The sequence below is a fragment of the Catharus ustulatus genome, chromosome 12, assembly GCF_009819885.2.
Source record: "Catharus ustulatus isolate bCatUst1 chromosome 12, bCatUst1.pri.v2, whole genome shotgun sequence".
In the NCBI taxonomy this organism is placed as follows: Eukaryota; Metazoa; Chordata; class Aves; order Passeriformes; family Turdidae; genus Catharus; species Catharus ustulatus.
In genome coordinates this window covers 14,843,518-14,858,152 of record NC_046232.1, presented here as the reverse complement: position 1 = coordinate 14,858,152, position 14,635 = coordinate 14,843,518, and the positions used below count along the sequence as shown (strand labels likewise).

The window sequence follows — 14,635 nt, the reverse complement described above, 5'->3', positions numbered from 1 at the left end:
TGGGGTGATGGTAGAGAGTTTGTTCTGATCTGTGACAGCAGAGTAATTGAGGGCAGGAGAAAAGCTTGGAGGGGAGGGGGGTGTCAGTAGAGGGTCCATTTTTTGTTGAGTTTGGGATTTTTAGAATGTTTGTGTGTCCAAGCATCCTAAACAAGAGATAACCAATAAACATGAGTCAAGAGATCACTAGTAAATAAGTAGATCACTAGTAAATAAGTAGAAATCCAAAGGTAGATTAGAAAGCTGTTTTCAGAAGGAACCTGTTTTAATGCTGTGTTGGTTTGACAGTTCAATAGATGGGAGTGGCTGTAAGTCAATACTTGGCTGGGCTCCTTTTCCTAGCAGTCTCTGGCTCTGTCTGTACAGTCCAGGTCTTTACCCCTGGTTGGATTCTCAGAGCCATGACATTGTCTGGGTGAGGTTTGAAAAGGAAAAAGGGACCAGACAGTCCAGTAAGATAGTAGCTAAAGTAGGAAAGTAATGTTAACTCATCATTCTGTATTAGGATATGGAAAGGGGAGAAAAAAAGGTGGTGATCCTGTTACTGATTTAAAATACACAAGAATTTAGGGCTGAAAGGTCTTGGAATAAAATGGTCTGACCTGTCCTTAAGCAGAAATTGTTTCTGTGCAATGAGATGCCGCACAAAGCAAAATTTCAATTGTAGTATTTTTTTCTTTAAGTACTTCAGGATTATTTTGAATCAAAATGTTTGGGAAGTCTAAATGAAAAAATGGCTTTAAGCAGAGACAAGTGACCGCTATGAATCCAAGCTTGTTATTTGGAGTATTTCTGAAACTGATTTCCTATAGAGCACCATCTAGAACTCTGATATGGCAGTAATTCAACAGAACTTATTTGTTGTTTATAATTATTGCTGTGCACATTTTTCATGTTGATGTCTAGCCTTGGGTGGCACGTTTTTTGTACGAGTTCAGTGGCAGCCTTCAATTTTTCTCTGCTATGCCAGTTCTGGGGAGTTTTCCCTGAAGTCTGGGCTTGTACAGAGGATTTTGTATCCATGCTGGACTCGTCAGTTCTAAGAATGAATCACTTCTTTTTTCGGTGGAATACAATAAAACCTTCCCAAAGGAAGTGTAGGTCACAAGGCCATTTCTCAGAAACTCGTGTAGTCAGAGGATTTATTGTCATGGTAATTTATCAGCAAGGTAATCAACTGGTAATTGCTGTTGTCATTACTCCAGATCATTGAGGTCTTTAATTTTTTCATTTATATTGAGAAGCTGCTCTCAAATATACACCTGTTTATCTCATTGCCTCTGCTTAGTTTCTGCCTATCCCAAAACAAAGACTTCAAAAGGCTAATTTCCTTATCCAGACAGGTATCTAGTGACTGGTCACAACCCTGAAGGAAGCTGATGAAGGTAGATCCTGCTTTCCTGAGGCATCTCCTCCTACTGTTAGCTTTAGACTCAGAACTGCATTAGAGCTGAGTAATGAGTTCTGCAAGCACATTATCTGCAAGTCAGGCAGGTAATGAAAGGAGTTAGGTTATGAAATCATACCACAGTACCCAGGCGAGAAGAGAAGAGAAGAGAAGAGAAGAGAAGAGAAGAGAAGAGAAGAGAAGAGAAGAGAAGAGAAGAGAAGAGAAGAGAAGAGAAGAGAAGAGAAGAGAAGAGAAGAGAAGAGAAGAGAAGAGAAGAGAAGAGAAGAGAAGAGAAGAGAAGAGAAGAGAAGAGAAGAGAAGAGAAGAGAAGAGAGCCATGGGTTTGTGCTGCTGAAGCACCTCGGAGTAGTTGCAGTTTCTTGGCAGAAACCAAACCAAGCAAGGTTAGATTGTATGGTTGGGATTCTGCCATCTTAAATAACAAATACTGTAATTACTGCTCCATAGCTATTCTCTTAGGAGAAATATCTCCTGTAGATCTCAGCATTTCAAGAAAATATTCATTGACAGAAGAATATCACCTTATGAGTCTTCACCTCATTCTTTTAAGTGGCATTTTCCCTATAGAAAAACTCTTGGTATGATTTCCTTCCCCTGTTAGAGTAGCAGGAAGAGCAGGTAACAAATACCACTACTGGTGCCACATGTGCAGTAGTAGTGTGATAGCTTTATAGTGCTTTTCCTTTAGGATATTTCTTAATAGGAATTTAGAAAGAAGTGACAGAGTAAAAAATTTGTCTTGAATGTCATCCTGAGGGCAAAATGTCTTCATCCTCCATTTCTTACTCAGCAGGGTGAGCTTGCTTTTCCTATCCACAGTGCACCAAATGTTTCCTTCTTGAATGTTCTGTCTTTGGATCAGGATCTCAACCATGGTGGCATTGCCATGATCCCAAACTGATCTCCCAGCAAATGGAATTCACAGAAATTTGTAGCATCACCTGTGATTTTTGAGTCTGCCCACAAATTCATGCAAAACCAGATGGTCCCAAAAAACAAAGGTAGACATTAAAGCCAGTGGAAAACCATTAGTGACGACTGTTAGGACGATTTCCCCATGAGGATGGGAGGCTCCTCTTGCTAAATCCCTGTATGGGTAAACTCACTGCAAGCACACGTCACCCTTCAGAAGGCGTTGTCATCCATCCAGTGTTTGTTTTCAGTAGAAATGAGAGAGGGAGTGGGATTAGAGGAGGGTTTAGCCCTGACACAGCCACTCCTCATCTGGGTGGCTTTGGTCAAATCACTTCACTCCCCTGAAAGTGTCCTGTGTGTAATGAGAGTCCTTAGCTTAGGGTTGAAAGAGAATTACGATGTTGACTTCGTGCCAGAAAAAGGTAAGCAGGGGGAACCCCTGGGGAATGGTGACTAATGAAAACTTGGCTGGGCAGAGGAAGCAGCTGGGACATGAAGTTTGTACAACTGTAGTGGTGACACCATCACAGGAGCATGGAGAAGAGGAAAGTCAGCTGGGGCTTTGTAAACTCCAGCAGCAAAGGCTTTGCTTTCCCTAGTCCAGGGGGGTAATTCTCTCATCCGTAAGGCAGTGCAGGTGGGTTGAATTTTTGCAACTTGTGATTTTTTAATTTTATTTTATTTTTTCCAATGCTTAGAATACCTATTAAAGGCAGAAAAGGCTGGTTTCCTGTACTATCTTTGGGTTATGGTAAGGAGAAAAATAGCAAAAAGTTTGGTTATTTGTGTAGATGAATGGGAGCCAAAAAAAATATATGAACAGATAGCTGCGGATGTGCTTGGCCTCACCTACAGGTTGGCAGGAGTTTTACCCTATGCTTGCTGCTGTTTCATAGTTTTCTTCAGTCCCAGATACAATAGTTATTAAAATGAATAGCAAGGAAGCAACAAAATCAGCAATGAAACCAGAATTTGGAAATCAAATGGGCTTTAAGGGGTTCTAATGGACTTTTTGAAGGGCCTTGGGGGTTGGGTTTTCTTTTCATTTTTGGGGAGGGGGGATGGGACTGGTTTAAGTAAAGAAAAAAAATATTAGCAGCACTGAAAGAAGTTTGTTTTAAAATTATTGTTTTAAAATGGACCTTCTGTTCGCACAGGGAGGTTGGAAATGAAAACTGAGGACGAGGTGGATTTTCAGAAGGACGGCACAGAGGAACTGGTGAGTGCAGGTCTTGTCACCTTGTCCTTTGCTGTGCTTTGTAAAGAAATGCTACTGCTGCTGTGACCTGCTGGTTTCCTTTCTGCAGCCTCTGCAAAGCTGAACAACGTCCAGTGACGTTGTTTTGGCCTTTTAAATATAGCCTGGGCTTTTTTAGCCCTTGCATTTCAACCGCTGGATGAAGGCACATTTACATTTTCTCAGCCTGTGACAGATTGAGCCAAGAAGTTCCTCATGGGGCAAAGTTGTACCAAGATTTGTGTGTGATTTGACAGGAGCCTGGAATGCACTTGAGGTTGGTGATGCTGTGTGGGGGCCAGCAGCACCTTCAAGGTGGTCCTGGAGAGTCTGTCCTCCCTTCTCATGCTTTGTGTTTCCAGGGAGTTTTTGGCAGAAGGGCTCTGGTTGATGTTGGTGTGTGCACAGACTCTGAGGTCTAAAGGCATCATGGGCTGGGGGTGTTTGTGCCTGAGCTGGAATTAAAATGAGTAATGGGAGGGATCAAATGTGGGGGGAAATGCCTTATTCCTCATGTCAGTGAAACAATATAAAAAGGTCATGCCAGGAATCAGGAATCTATTGGTATTGGGTTTTATTACTTGTGCTTTGCCATATTTAAGGACTGTGATTTGAAAAAAAAAAGGTCAAAATTTAGCTGTACATGAACATAATTTTCATTTAAAGCACCACTAATACAAATTCTGCTTTGTCAATAGCTGTGGCATTTTTGGTCTTACCTCTCCTAGCTGGATTTGTATTTGCTCCTGTATTTTGTGTGGTTTCATGTTCCTGAAAAAGTGTTTTGTAAATGGTAAATTGATGGCAGCCTTGTGTTGGAGCACGTTTCCTTTGAGCAGCTGTGTTTGTGTCTTCCCCTACCATTATGAAGCTGTTAAAAGAGAAAATACTGTGGGGATGAGTTTACACTGCAGGGTGGAGCTCCAGAAATCTTTGCTCATCATGCAGTAAAGCTCTTTGAGCAGCAGAACAGTCTTGCCAAAGCTTGCAATAAAATCAGGTTTATTATGTTTTTAACAAGTTAAGGCTTAATTTCTGTAGCTGTTTGCTTGGTGAGTTAGCCAGAGACTAGAGAAAATAACTTTCCAAGCTAAAATTTGTGCTGTCTGATATGGAAGTCTTTCATTATGGGAATGTGTGAGTCTAAAGATGCTATTGAATTATTTTTTTTTACTGACCCTTTATTAAAAATAATTTTCTTGACCAATACTTCCAAATCTGGTAGTGAAGTAAGAAATCTTTAGAAAATGAAAAATAGGACACGGCCTTTTACTTTCAATCAAGGACAAAAGGCAAAAAAAAATTATTGAATTTGGCTTCCATTTTGCATGTTTTACAGGAATTTTGGGGTTTGTGTGTGTGCTTTCTTCTCTTCTTCCTCTCCCTCCCTCCCTGTCAAACACCTCTTTAGAAATCTGGCTTTTCCGAGGCAGGAATGGGAGTGCCAGGGCAATGGAAAGTTTGCTGCAGGACTGACAGGGCTTCCTGTTGCTACGTTCAACAAAATAACAACTGCACTATATTAAGGTCGTTTAAAAAAAAAAAAAAAAAAGAGTGTAAGGCTTATAAATAGAGCTAAATTCACACGTGGGCTGAGTGGGAACTGGCCCTTTGTGCCTCTCCTGCCACGTCCTGACTCTGCTTTATTTAGTGCTGCTTCTTTTTGTAGCCAGGAGTCTTCCAGGTGCTCACTGGCTTCTCATTACAGACACTTTGTGGTTAGTAAAGGTGGTTTTCTGAACTTGCTGCAAGTAGAAGTGTTGGTGCTTGCCCCTGGTCAGGAGCTGCAGGTATTGCTGGTGCTGTCAGCAATTTTGGATCTTGGGAATTATTGTTAACTCCTTTTTTATGGGTGAGAAACTTGCACACTGCTTTTCATAAGCACAAGTTGCTTAAAAAAAAACAGTCTTGGAGTTTAAAAAGTGCAATTTCTTGTGTAGTTCAGTCAGGCTGAAGAACAGTACCTCAAGTACTCTGGAGAGAGAAGGGGGAAACTCCAAACTGGGTTATGAAGAATGAAAAATTGTGAAGAATTTTTAGAATTAGCTGGAACTGTGATGCCTGTGCTCCTATGTGAGATCTGATACACTCTCCTGTGTCATTTCAGAGGACTCTTGTGCATGTCATGGAAAAACTGCTGCTAAAAAATGTTTAGGAAAATAATGTACGGTTATAAGCACTAAAGAGAAAATAATGGAAAAAATGTTTTTTTCCAATTAAAATAAGTTTTTAAATTACCTATTTCTTAAATTTCTTTTTCTCAGAGGTTGTATCTGCTCAGCTATAAAACCCAGTAACCAGAACTTCCCAGGCTCCTTGCATGGTGGGCAGTGAGTGCTTACCCTGATGGAGACTCTCCTGGTCCTTATCTTCCTGCTTACTTTGGGAATCTTGAGTAGGGCTGATGTGATCACTTGATGTGATCTATTAAAATGAGACTTAAGCATTTTTAAAATGGAATAATTTTTAACTCTGATGAGAAATCAGGTTTCTGCATGCTAAAATATTAAAATAATTTCAAGTGGAGCCTGTGGCTGCAGCACCATAAAAGTAAAGCAGCAGTTTAAAATTAACTGAACCCTGATATACTTCTCTTGTGTTGATTCCAGGAATTGGGTGTGATTCATTATTTGCTGCATCTTTGTGTTCATGTGGCAGGATGGATGAGGTTGTGCTGCTGGGTTCATCCAATGGTTTTGGTTGTCTGAGCTTGTGACTGAGAAATTGTAGCTGGCTGACCTCAGGAGCAGAGATATATTCTGGGAAATAGCCTTCCCATTGCATTTATTATTTGTATTACTTAGTTCCTATTGAATTGAATGCATCCTACCTTTACCAGAGGATTCAGTATTTAATTGATGTCTGTGTTTTCAGACGTTGCAGAGAATGAAGTTTAGAAAACTTTCATCCTTCCAGTGATCCAGGTAGTGCAGTAACAATTGATGCATCAGCAAGGTCACTTTCTGGGGGGAAACGCAATATTTTCAGTCATGATTTGGAGATGGAGGTATGTTTATAACACTCAGATGATATCAGGTCAGGAGGGATTGTAGGCACTTGAGAGAACAGGGTCAGGGCTCAGAGTGACCTTAAGAAATTGGAGAGCACATCCAGATAAGAGACAAAAGCAGACACTGAGTGCTGCATTTACAAAAGAGAAAGCAAAATGCACTTTTACCAAGGCAGGTTTAAGCTGGAGAGGGATAGGCTAAAATAAGATTGAGCTTTTTTTAGTGGTATACAAATGAATCAACAACAAGAGCTATTGCAAGAGAGACAAATCTTGTTTTGAGTTATATTTGAAGGAGTGGCTTCCATAAGGTGTGAGGTGACTTACTCATGTGTGGCACTGTGGAGACATCACCAGTGCCATCAAATCCATTCTGGGGTGCCCTGCTCAGAGGAAGACACAGGATTGGAAGATTGGAAAGTGTCCAGAAGGAAACAATGAGAAGAGATTAAGAAACGTGAGAAGAGATTGAAAGAACTGAAGTTATTTGGTGCAGCAAAAAGAAAACCATTGTGCAACCCAGCAGTCTGCCAACATGTAATAGTGGTTATTAAAGTCCCAGATTTCCATGGCAGTTTAATTTACTGATTTGTTAATTTGCCAGGATGATTTAGGCTGGATGTTGTGAAAACATCCTGTTACCATCATAAAACTGTTGCAAGACCACCTAGGGAGGCCAGGAAACCTCCTTCCCTGGGAGCTGTTAGAGATAAGAGAGATGATGCTGGCAGGACAGAGCCTCAGGTCTGTTGTTGCCCATTGGTTTTGGTTGTAGGCCCCCAGGTTTGGGGAAAGGAGCAAGGAACTGCTTGACCAGAGTCTGGCAGGGTGAGCAAAGGAAGGGGGCTGGGATGGCAGGACTGGTAAGGTGGGAAGAAGGGGCTGGTCTGAATGGGATGGAAAAGAGCTTATGGGAGAGAGTAGAGACCCACATGGCACTGGGATGAGTGTTGGGATGGACAAATGTGGAGAATGCAGGGATTTTTCCTTCCCCCCAGCTGTAATCGCTCATGTTTCTCTTCCTTGGAGTCATCAGATAAATGGATAAAATTCTGGCCAAATTGTACAGTGTCACCCACCTCCTGTGGCTGCTGCTGAAGAACAGAGTCTGGTGCAGTTGTTGTCAGATCAAGTGATGCTTCATGGTTCCAAACTACTGAACCAGGCTCCGATTTATTTCCTTAGGAATTAACTATTTTAACAAACTCACCCTGAGGACCTGACAAAATCTGAATTGTCTGTGTGTACTAAAGTTCATTTTCTCCATCTGCATGGGTGTACAAATGTACATACTATGAGATGGGGGTTGCAAATCCCTTTTTTCCAGAATAGTCTGGGAATCTCCTCAACAGCTTGGGTAATTTCAGAACAAGTGGCTGAAGTGTTGGAAACAAATCAGAGCTGGGTTTGGTGGTGGAAAGTGCAGCCTTAACAATAGGCTATGTTCTCATCCTGCCTCTTTAAAATCACTTGTGTAACCCTCTCTTTGCAAATGTTGTCCTGTAACTACAGTAAACATTTAAAAACTGAGCCAAAAGGGAGCCTGCCCTAAGCCTGGCATTGATGCTGGAGGCTGACACACACTTACCCATCGGGTCAAGGCTTTGGGCTTGTCATCTGCCAGGCCCTTTCTCACACCCACCAGCATCCTGTGTCTGCCCCGGATGCTCAGAGCAGAGGCTTTGAGCTCTGTGAGGAAATTGTGTCAGCTGGCCAGCCCTGAGTGAATTCATTGCTGTGTAGGACACATCAGCCTGGCTGCTCTGGGCATCGCCACACAAGCTGCAGGGAGCCAGAATAAAAGCTGGGGGACAGAAAATAAAAAGAAATTCAAACCAGGCTGGGGTTCTTTAGCCTTTACCATTACTCATGCCTTGAAGGCGTTTATACAACTATTGTGGCAGGTTTTTTTGTCCTGCACTGAATTTCTCTGGGTGCTGCACTTCCGATGCCTTTTTATCCAGAATGCTGATAATCCCCAGCTCAAGACGGTAGTTTCCAAGCTCAGTCACAGGATTCACGGATGTTAAGGGGCGAGGCAGGAACGTGGACAGGGAGCCAAATCCCCAGCTCAGGGCAGGGATGCTGCTCCCAGCTCTGGCTCGGGGCAGATGAAGGCGCCCGCGCCGCCCCCACCGTGGCCAAGGGCTTGTGCCAGCCCCCGCTGATCTCTGGAGATGGTGAGTTGTTCATTCTCCTCCCCTACGCCCTCCCCTTCAGCCACTTTCTTCAGAGGCAAAGATTGCTGCCTGATACTCTGGTTTTTCATCATTTTCTCTGACAAAACATCTGGCTCTGCCATCCTTCCTGTCGCAGTGAAGTTTATCCCTCTGTTTTTTCACACTCATTGTTAAAGGCATCAAGACCTACCTGCAGTTTCATCTGCAGATGCTGTTACCTCAAAGGCAGAGTTGTGTGTATATTCTTGCTGTAGTTTTGAAATGGTTGAGATTGAAGACAACTGTTCAGTAACTACAGTTCTTATGCAATGCTCACTTATGGCTTGCTTCGACAAAGGAGTTCACTCATACATTATTTTACATCTGTGTATTAAAGTAGCTTTCAGAGACTTTTTTAATATGAGGACTCTTATTTTAAAAGTTTGTAAAGTACAGATCTAACAGATTTTAAGTATAGAAAATCCTGGGTTTGGAGTTCTCTTCCAGTGGTTTGATGCATTCATTTTTTATGCAGTCATGAAAGCATGGATCCATACTTTCCATAAAATTATGGATATATAAGACTGTTACTCTAGCAAAGGAATGCTGGCATTGAATATTGTACCTTATGAAGGAAAATACTGTGCTGGATTTGAATGGTCCAATCTCCTTTATCCTCTGGGTTCTTTGATTTTTGTGTGAAATATCTTAGAAGTTTTGTGGTGTAAGTGGTGTACAGTAGAATGGTTACTGCACTCTGAATTCCTGGTCTAAATATAGAGAAAATTAAGATGATAACATGGGAGACCAAATTGGACTTTTGATGGAGGTTGCATTATTATGACAAATGGTCCTTTGGTGTATCAGATCACTGGGTTTTTATCCTTCTGAAGGAACTTACCTAGTTCCATTCTGATATTTTGGAAGCCAGAGTTGGCCCCTGACAGTGTAGACAGGCTACCATTTATGTTTTTGTGTAGATTATGTGTTTTGCAGTTCATTGGATGTCACACCACCTTAGAGGAAAACCTTATAAATAAAATAAATAGATTTTAATTATATTCCCATACATTTGTTCTGGATTTTTATGAGTATTCATGGGACAGATAGGAGAGATGAACATGAACTCTTGGCCACTGATGAAGCAGGCTCTAGCAGTATCCAGGCATAGCATTTCTGACTTTTGAAAAGAATGATGGGAGTAAGAAGATAATAAGTACTGTTAAACTTTTTCCATGGAAACATGGAATCAAAGTGCATGTCACCTCATAGTCCTTTCACAGATTTCCCCTTTTGTTATTGTTCTCAGATTTTTCCCACCTATTTTAGGTTGTTTGACTTCCTTTATTATATTATTTTCATGCAAAGGTGGAAACCTGTTGTTTTTTTGTTTTTTTTCCTCCAGCATCTCAGCTATCTCTGCTCAGTGTGTGTTTCTGCTTGGTGTTCTGTACACATCCTGGTGTGGCCCAGGGTGACTCAGCTGTGTTGCAGAATGTTTCTGGGCTCAAACTGCTGTTAAAACATCAGATGAGATAAAAGCCTGGGTGATAACTAAATGTTTGCCTCTTCATGCAGCATCCTTGCACTGAGCAGACTGATGGCCCCCTGGCTTGGCAGTGGTACAGGACAGACTGGTGGTGCTGGGGAGGTTTTTAAGCTTGGGACTGTGAAACAAGAACAGATGGTTAATGTTGCAGTGGATAATTCAAATATTGTAGTCTACCCAGAAGGAATGTGGGATTTGGTATCCAAGCATGTGATATCTAAAATAAAATTTTGGGAGGGAGTAGGTTTGGCTGAGCTGGTACAGCTGCAGGTCAGAATTAAAATCCCCAGGGCCAGAGCAGTGCCTTGGTGTTGTGTTTGGTTATGGGCACTCTTAGCTGTCCTTGCTGCCATAATACCAAATTAATTGAAACCTTCAAGAATAGGAAACTTCTGAATTTTGGTAGAAGACTTTAGTCATAAATTATGCCAAAGAGTTGATGTTCTCCAAATGATGTGTACAAACCATGGACAAGAGTGATTTTTTTTTTTTTTATTGGGAGCCAAGTGCAGGTAGACACAAAGGATAAAAGTTTCTTCTCAGTGCTGCTTTACCTCATTTCCGTTGACACTTTGTTTTTTACTGCTATGGTCTGTGTTTTGGACTTCTGCTTTGGAATAACCCCAGCAAGGAGGCTGTAACAAGAACATAAAACATTTTGCAGCGGTTTAATGAAATAGACTTCATCAGCTGTGTAGGAATTAACAGATGGGAGCAAATTCTAAACTGCTTTCTTTTGTACTTGGTCTCTTCCAGCTAATAAAGTTCTTCCACTTCTCTTTTTGCTTCACTTATACAGTAAATTTATCCCTAAATAAGCATGTACTTGATGTAGCAAACTTTCTGATTTTCTCTTGAGCAGTGAACTTAACTGCTCCCTCCCTTCTTCCTTGCTGTATTTATCATCTCAGTGCCAGAAATGTACTCGGTGAAAATGAAGGCGGTAGCTGTGCCCAGGAGACTAATCCAAAAAATAGAACAAATATTTCTGGATTACCTTGTTTGCTTTCTCTTCTGTTTGTGTAGTTTGAAACAGAGGAATTGTTCCTATTCTGTGTTTAACCTATGGTATGCTGCCCTCCTTTCAGATCTGCAGAAGGCTTGATGGGTGGCTTATGGTTTCCTCAGCCTGGTCAGATATTACTTCTCCCTAAAGACTTTGCCCTGATACATGACAGCCACTTAATAACACTTTCTCCTCATTTTTGCACTTAGTTATTTGGGGGCACAGTTATCCTCACCTTCATCTTTCTCCAATACCACTCTCCCTCTCCTGGAGCATTTCCATCCTCCCCACTGAACACCAGCCCTGTGTTTGCAGGTACCTTGGGGCTGGCTCTGCCCCTCCCTGGCTGTGCTCTCCCTCCTCCTGGGGTGTCCTTCCAGCTGCTGAGATAAGAGGCAGGAACGTGAAACCTCGCCTTGCTCATTAGTCTGAGCCCTGGTACTGAGTCTGCTTAGCATCAAGTGACTTGTTTTTCTTGTGTCTGAGACTGTGCTTGCCTCCATAAATCAAAAAACAAAGATCATAATCCTGAATTACTTGACACATTTTGCTTGGTTTCTTAACACAGCTGGACATATTAAATGCCTGAAAGCGGTTGGGAGGAATATTTCCAAAATACACATTTTCAAAGGCTGGAGGTGCAGTTCTCTGAAATGTTAGTTTCAATTTGAGATCTTGTGTTTAGGAGTATGAAATCTCTTCTGCCTTTCCATAATACAGGACTGATTCTTACCAAAAGTATGGAGAGGCTGTTAAAATCTACTAAGATTAAAGAAGGATTCCTTGGTATTTTGTTCCACTATTTCTTATTTTAACTCATTGGCCATAACAAGGTGAGGAAACACTGACCTGCTTGCCCAGGAAAAGAAATTTTAGCTTCAAATGTCTGCACTCCAAAACAGAGTAGTAATTACCTTTTTGAGCCTTTTAAAAGAGAATGAAGGTTGCTTACATCATGCCCAAATATCCCTACCTGTAGATAACCAGAGAGAGGCATGACTGAAAGACTGGAGTCTTACAAAGGGATGGGGTGAGAGAAACTCCTCCCTGCAGTGTGGGCAGAAATGGGTTTCAGGGCATTTTGCAAATTCTGTGTTTTAATGTGTTTTGAGGAGACGTCAAGAGGCATCTCAAAAAGCTTTTTTAATTCATAGCTGTATATTTGGGGGACAGTGTTTGATTTTTCTTGTCAAGCCTTGTTTATTTCTTCTTTTCTGTCTTTGAGGAAGCTGAGTTTTCCTTTATATGCTATAAACGATGGAAAAAGCACCCACAAGACTGCAGATGGATCCTCTGCCTTTGTTATAAATCTGTGTATATAGACTAAATAAATAGCTTTTTTCTGGGCTTAAAATCCTTACAGTGCAGCAGACAACAAAAATTTGTGCCTTGGAGTAGCTCCGAGAATTCTTTAATGCTGAAATATCTCCTCTGCTTGTGAACCTGGGGCTCTCCCTCCTCCAGATAAGCAGTTTCTGTTTAAACTGGGTTTTTTTATGACTGTCCTTTTGGGCAAGCATTGGCACAACTGACAGAGACTCTAGGAGTGCATGGCAGGGAAGTAAGAAGTTTGAAGGTAAGATTAAACAAGTCCTCTCTGTTAAAAAGAGTAAGGGGAAAGAAAACAATCTGTGCATGGGATATTGGCTTTCTTTGACTCTTGAGAGTTTGAATGCACACTAAAGAAGACTGGAGCACTTCAAAAGCTTTGTAAGTTATTTTCTTCCCTTTCAAGAAAACAGAATTTTGATAGAAACATCTTGTTTCAACTAGCAGCTGAATTAAATGTTGAAAATAGGATTTTGGTTGAATTTGTTTGGGTTTTGGTGGGGTTTTTTTTGGTTAGGCAATCATTAGATTCACAAGAAAAGTACATTCTGTTTTTTTGCAACCTTCCTGTGAACAGTGCATGTTCTCTGCCTGGGAAGTAGCACTGTCTGAAGCACCAAATGCCTTGTGGCAGCTTGGCTCTTCAAATGTATTGTGTGTTATTTTTTACAGAGGATGTTGGCAGGTGTCTGGATCCCAGCAATGAAATAGCAGGAGGGGAGACAAGACAAACCTGGGGTTTATTGTGGATTGAAGTGCAAATGTGAGCCAGGAAGACGAGCAGTGGAGGGTGTTTTAATTTTAGCCCCTTGCATGGGCAGAAAGCAGCAGCAGCAGGGGGTATTTTAAGCCTGTATTTGAGATGTATTTCCTTTATTTCTTGTCTAAGTCTGGTGGGGAAAACCAGACTTAGGGGACATTGAGCCTTTTTCCCCCCAGACTCCCATTACAAGGAGGGGAACAAGGTGCTGACTGCAGCACCTCTAAAGAGAGACCAAAGTCAGGAAAGGAGCCCAACTTTTATTTTCTTCCAGTCTTACCAATTGGCCTAGCCAAAAAAGAACATGAAATAATAACAGCTGTTGAAAAAAGTCAAAATTGCATGGCTGTATCAGCAAATGTTTCCATAAGCCATTGATTTTTAGGTTAGCCCAGCTTAAATACAGTATGAGGGTGAAAAGAATCAAAAAGGTAAAATCTTATCTAGGAGACATTTCTCTGGTTAGGAGAACTTTCTAAGCTGTCAGGGAAGCCATAAACAAAGTTGCACCCCAATATATAGTGACTTTTAGTTTAAATTGTGAAAATCTTTTGCTTTCAATAGCTTTCAGATCTTTTGCTGGGTTTTTTTGCTTATGTGTCTGCATTAAGTAAGCCCATTTAACAAAACCTGATCCTCTTATAAACATGGAATAATGACAGTATCCCACATATGGGTTTCATTAATTTTTGCATGTTTTGAAGTTGCCTTTTTTTCCTCCGAAAGGCAAACTTCAGAAACAGAAGAGACTAGTGCTGCATGATAGCCAAAAAAGACTAACTGAGGAATAATAACTTGGAGTAGTTAAATTATTTAACTGTTGTATAACAGATTTTTTTTTCTTTAGAGAAGGATGCTGCATAATCTGCATTCCTCCCTGTTGCTATTACTGGTTTGCTGAGATGGAACTGGCATCAGTTCTGCTGGTTTATCTGCAAGATTTTGTGCTCCTGAGTCTTGTAAATGCTTTGGATTTTAGCCTGAAGAGAAACCTTCGGAACATTTTCCTCTTTTTTCCTAAGAAAAACAAAACCAACCCTTTCCTTGTAGTCACTGGCAAGAAGTCTCAGATGCTCCATTTTCCTTATCTGCAGCACAGCAATTTGCAGCTCCTGGGACAGTCCAAATCAGAAGGATAACTCAGGGAAATTGCAGGATATAATAAATGCTGCTTTTTGACATTTTTGGCACCATTTATCATCATCCATTGTCTTAAATTTATTCGTCTATTGAAAAAAAAGCTATTAAATATATGGAAA

The 14,635-nt window shown here is 41.1% G+C and overlaps 1 protein-coding gene across 15 annotated transcripts in view; it reads left to right on the top strand.

Annotated features, from left to right (window-relative positions):
* The window catches only part of AKAP13 (A-kinase anchoring protein 13), a 203,298-nt gene that overhangs the window by 112,322 nt on the left and 76,341 nt on the right, over window positions 1-14,635 (top strand). For 14 of the 15 annotated variants that reach the window (XM_033070336.1, XM_033070327.1, XM_033070333.1 and 11 more), the window contains one exon: window positions 3,484-3,545. In XM_033070336.1, coding sequence (XP_032926227.1) covers window positions 3,484-3,545 — 62 coding nt within the window. Of the gene's footprint in view, window positions 1-3,483; window positions 3,546-8,486; window positions 8,754-14,635 lie in introns of those variants that run through there. The other variant, XM_033070340.2, reaches the window with a different exon arrangement.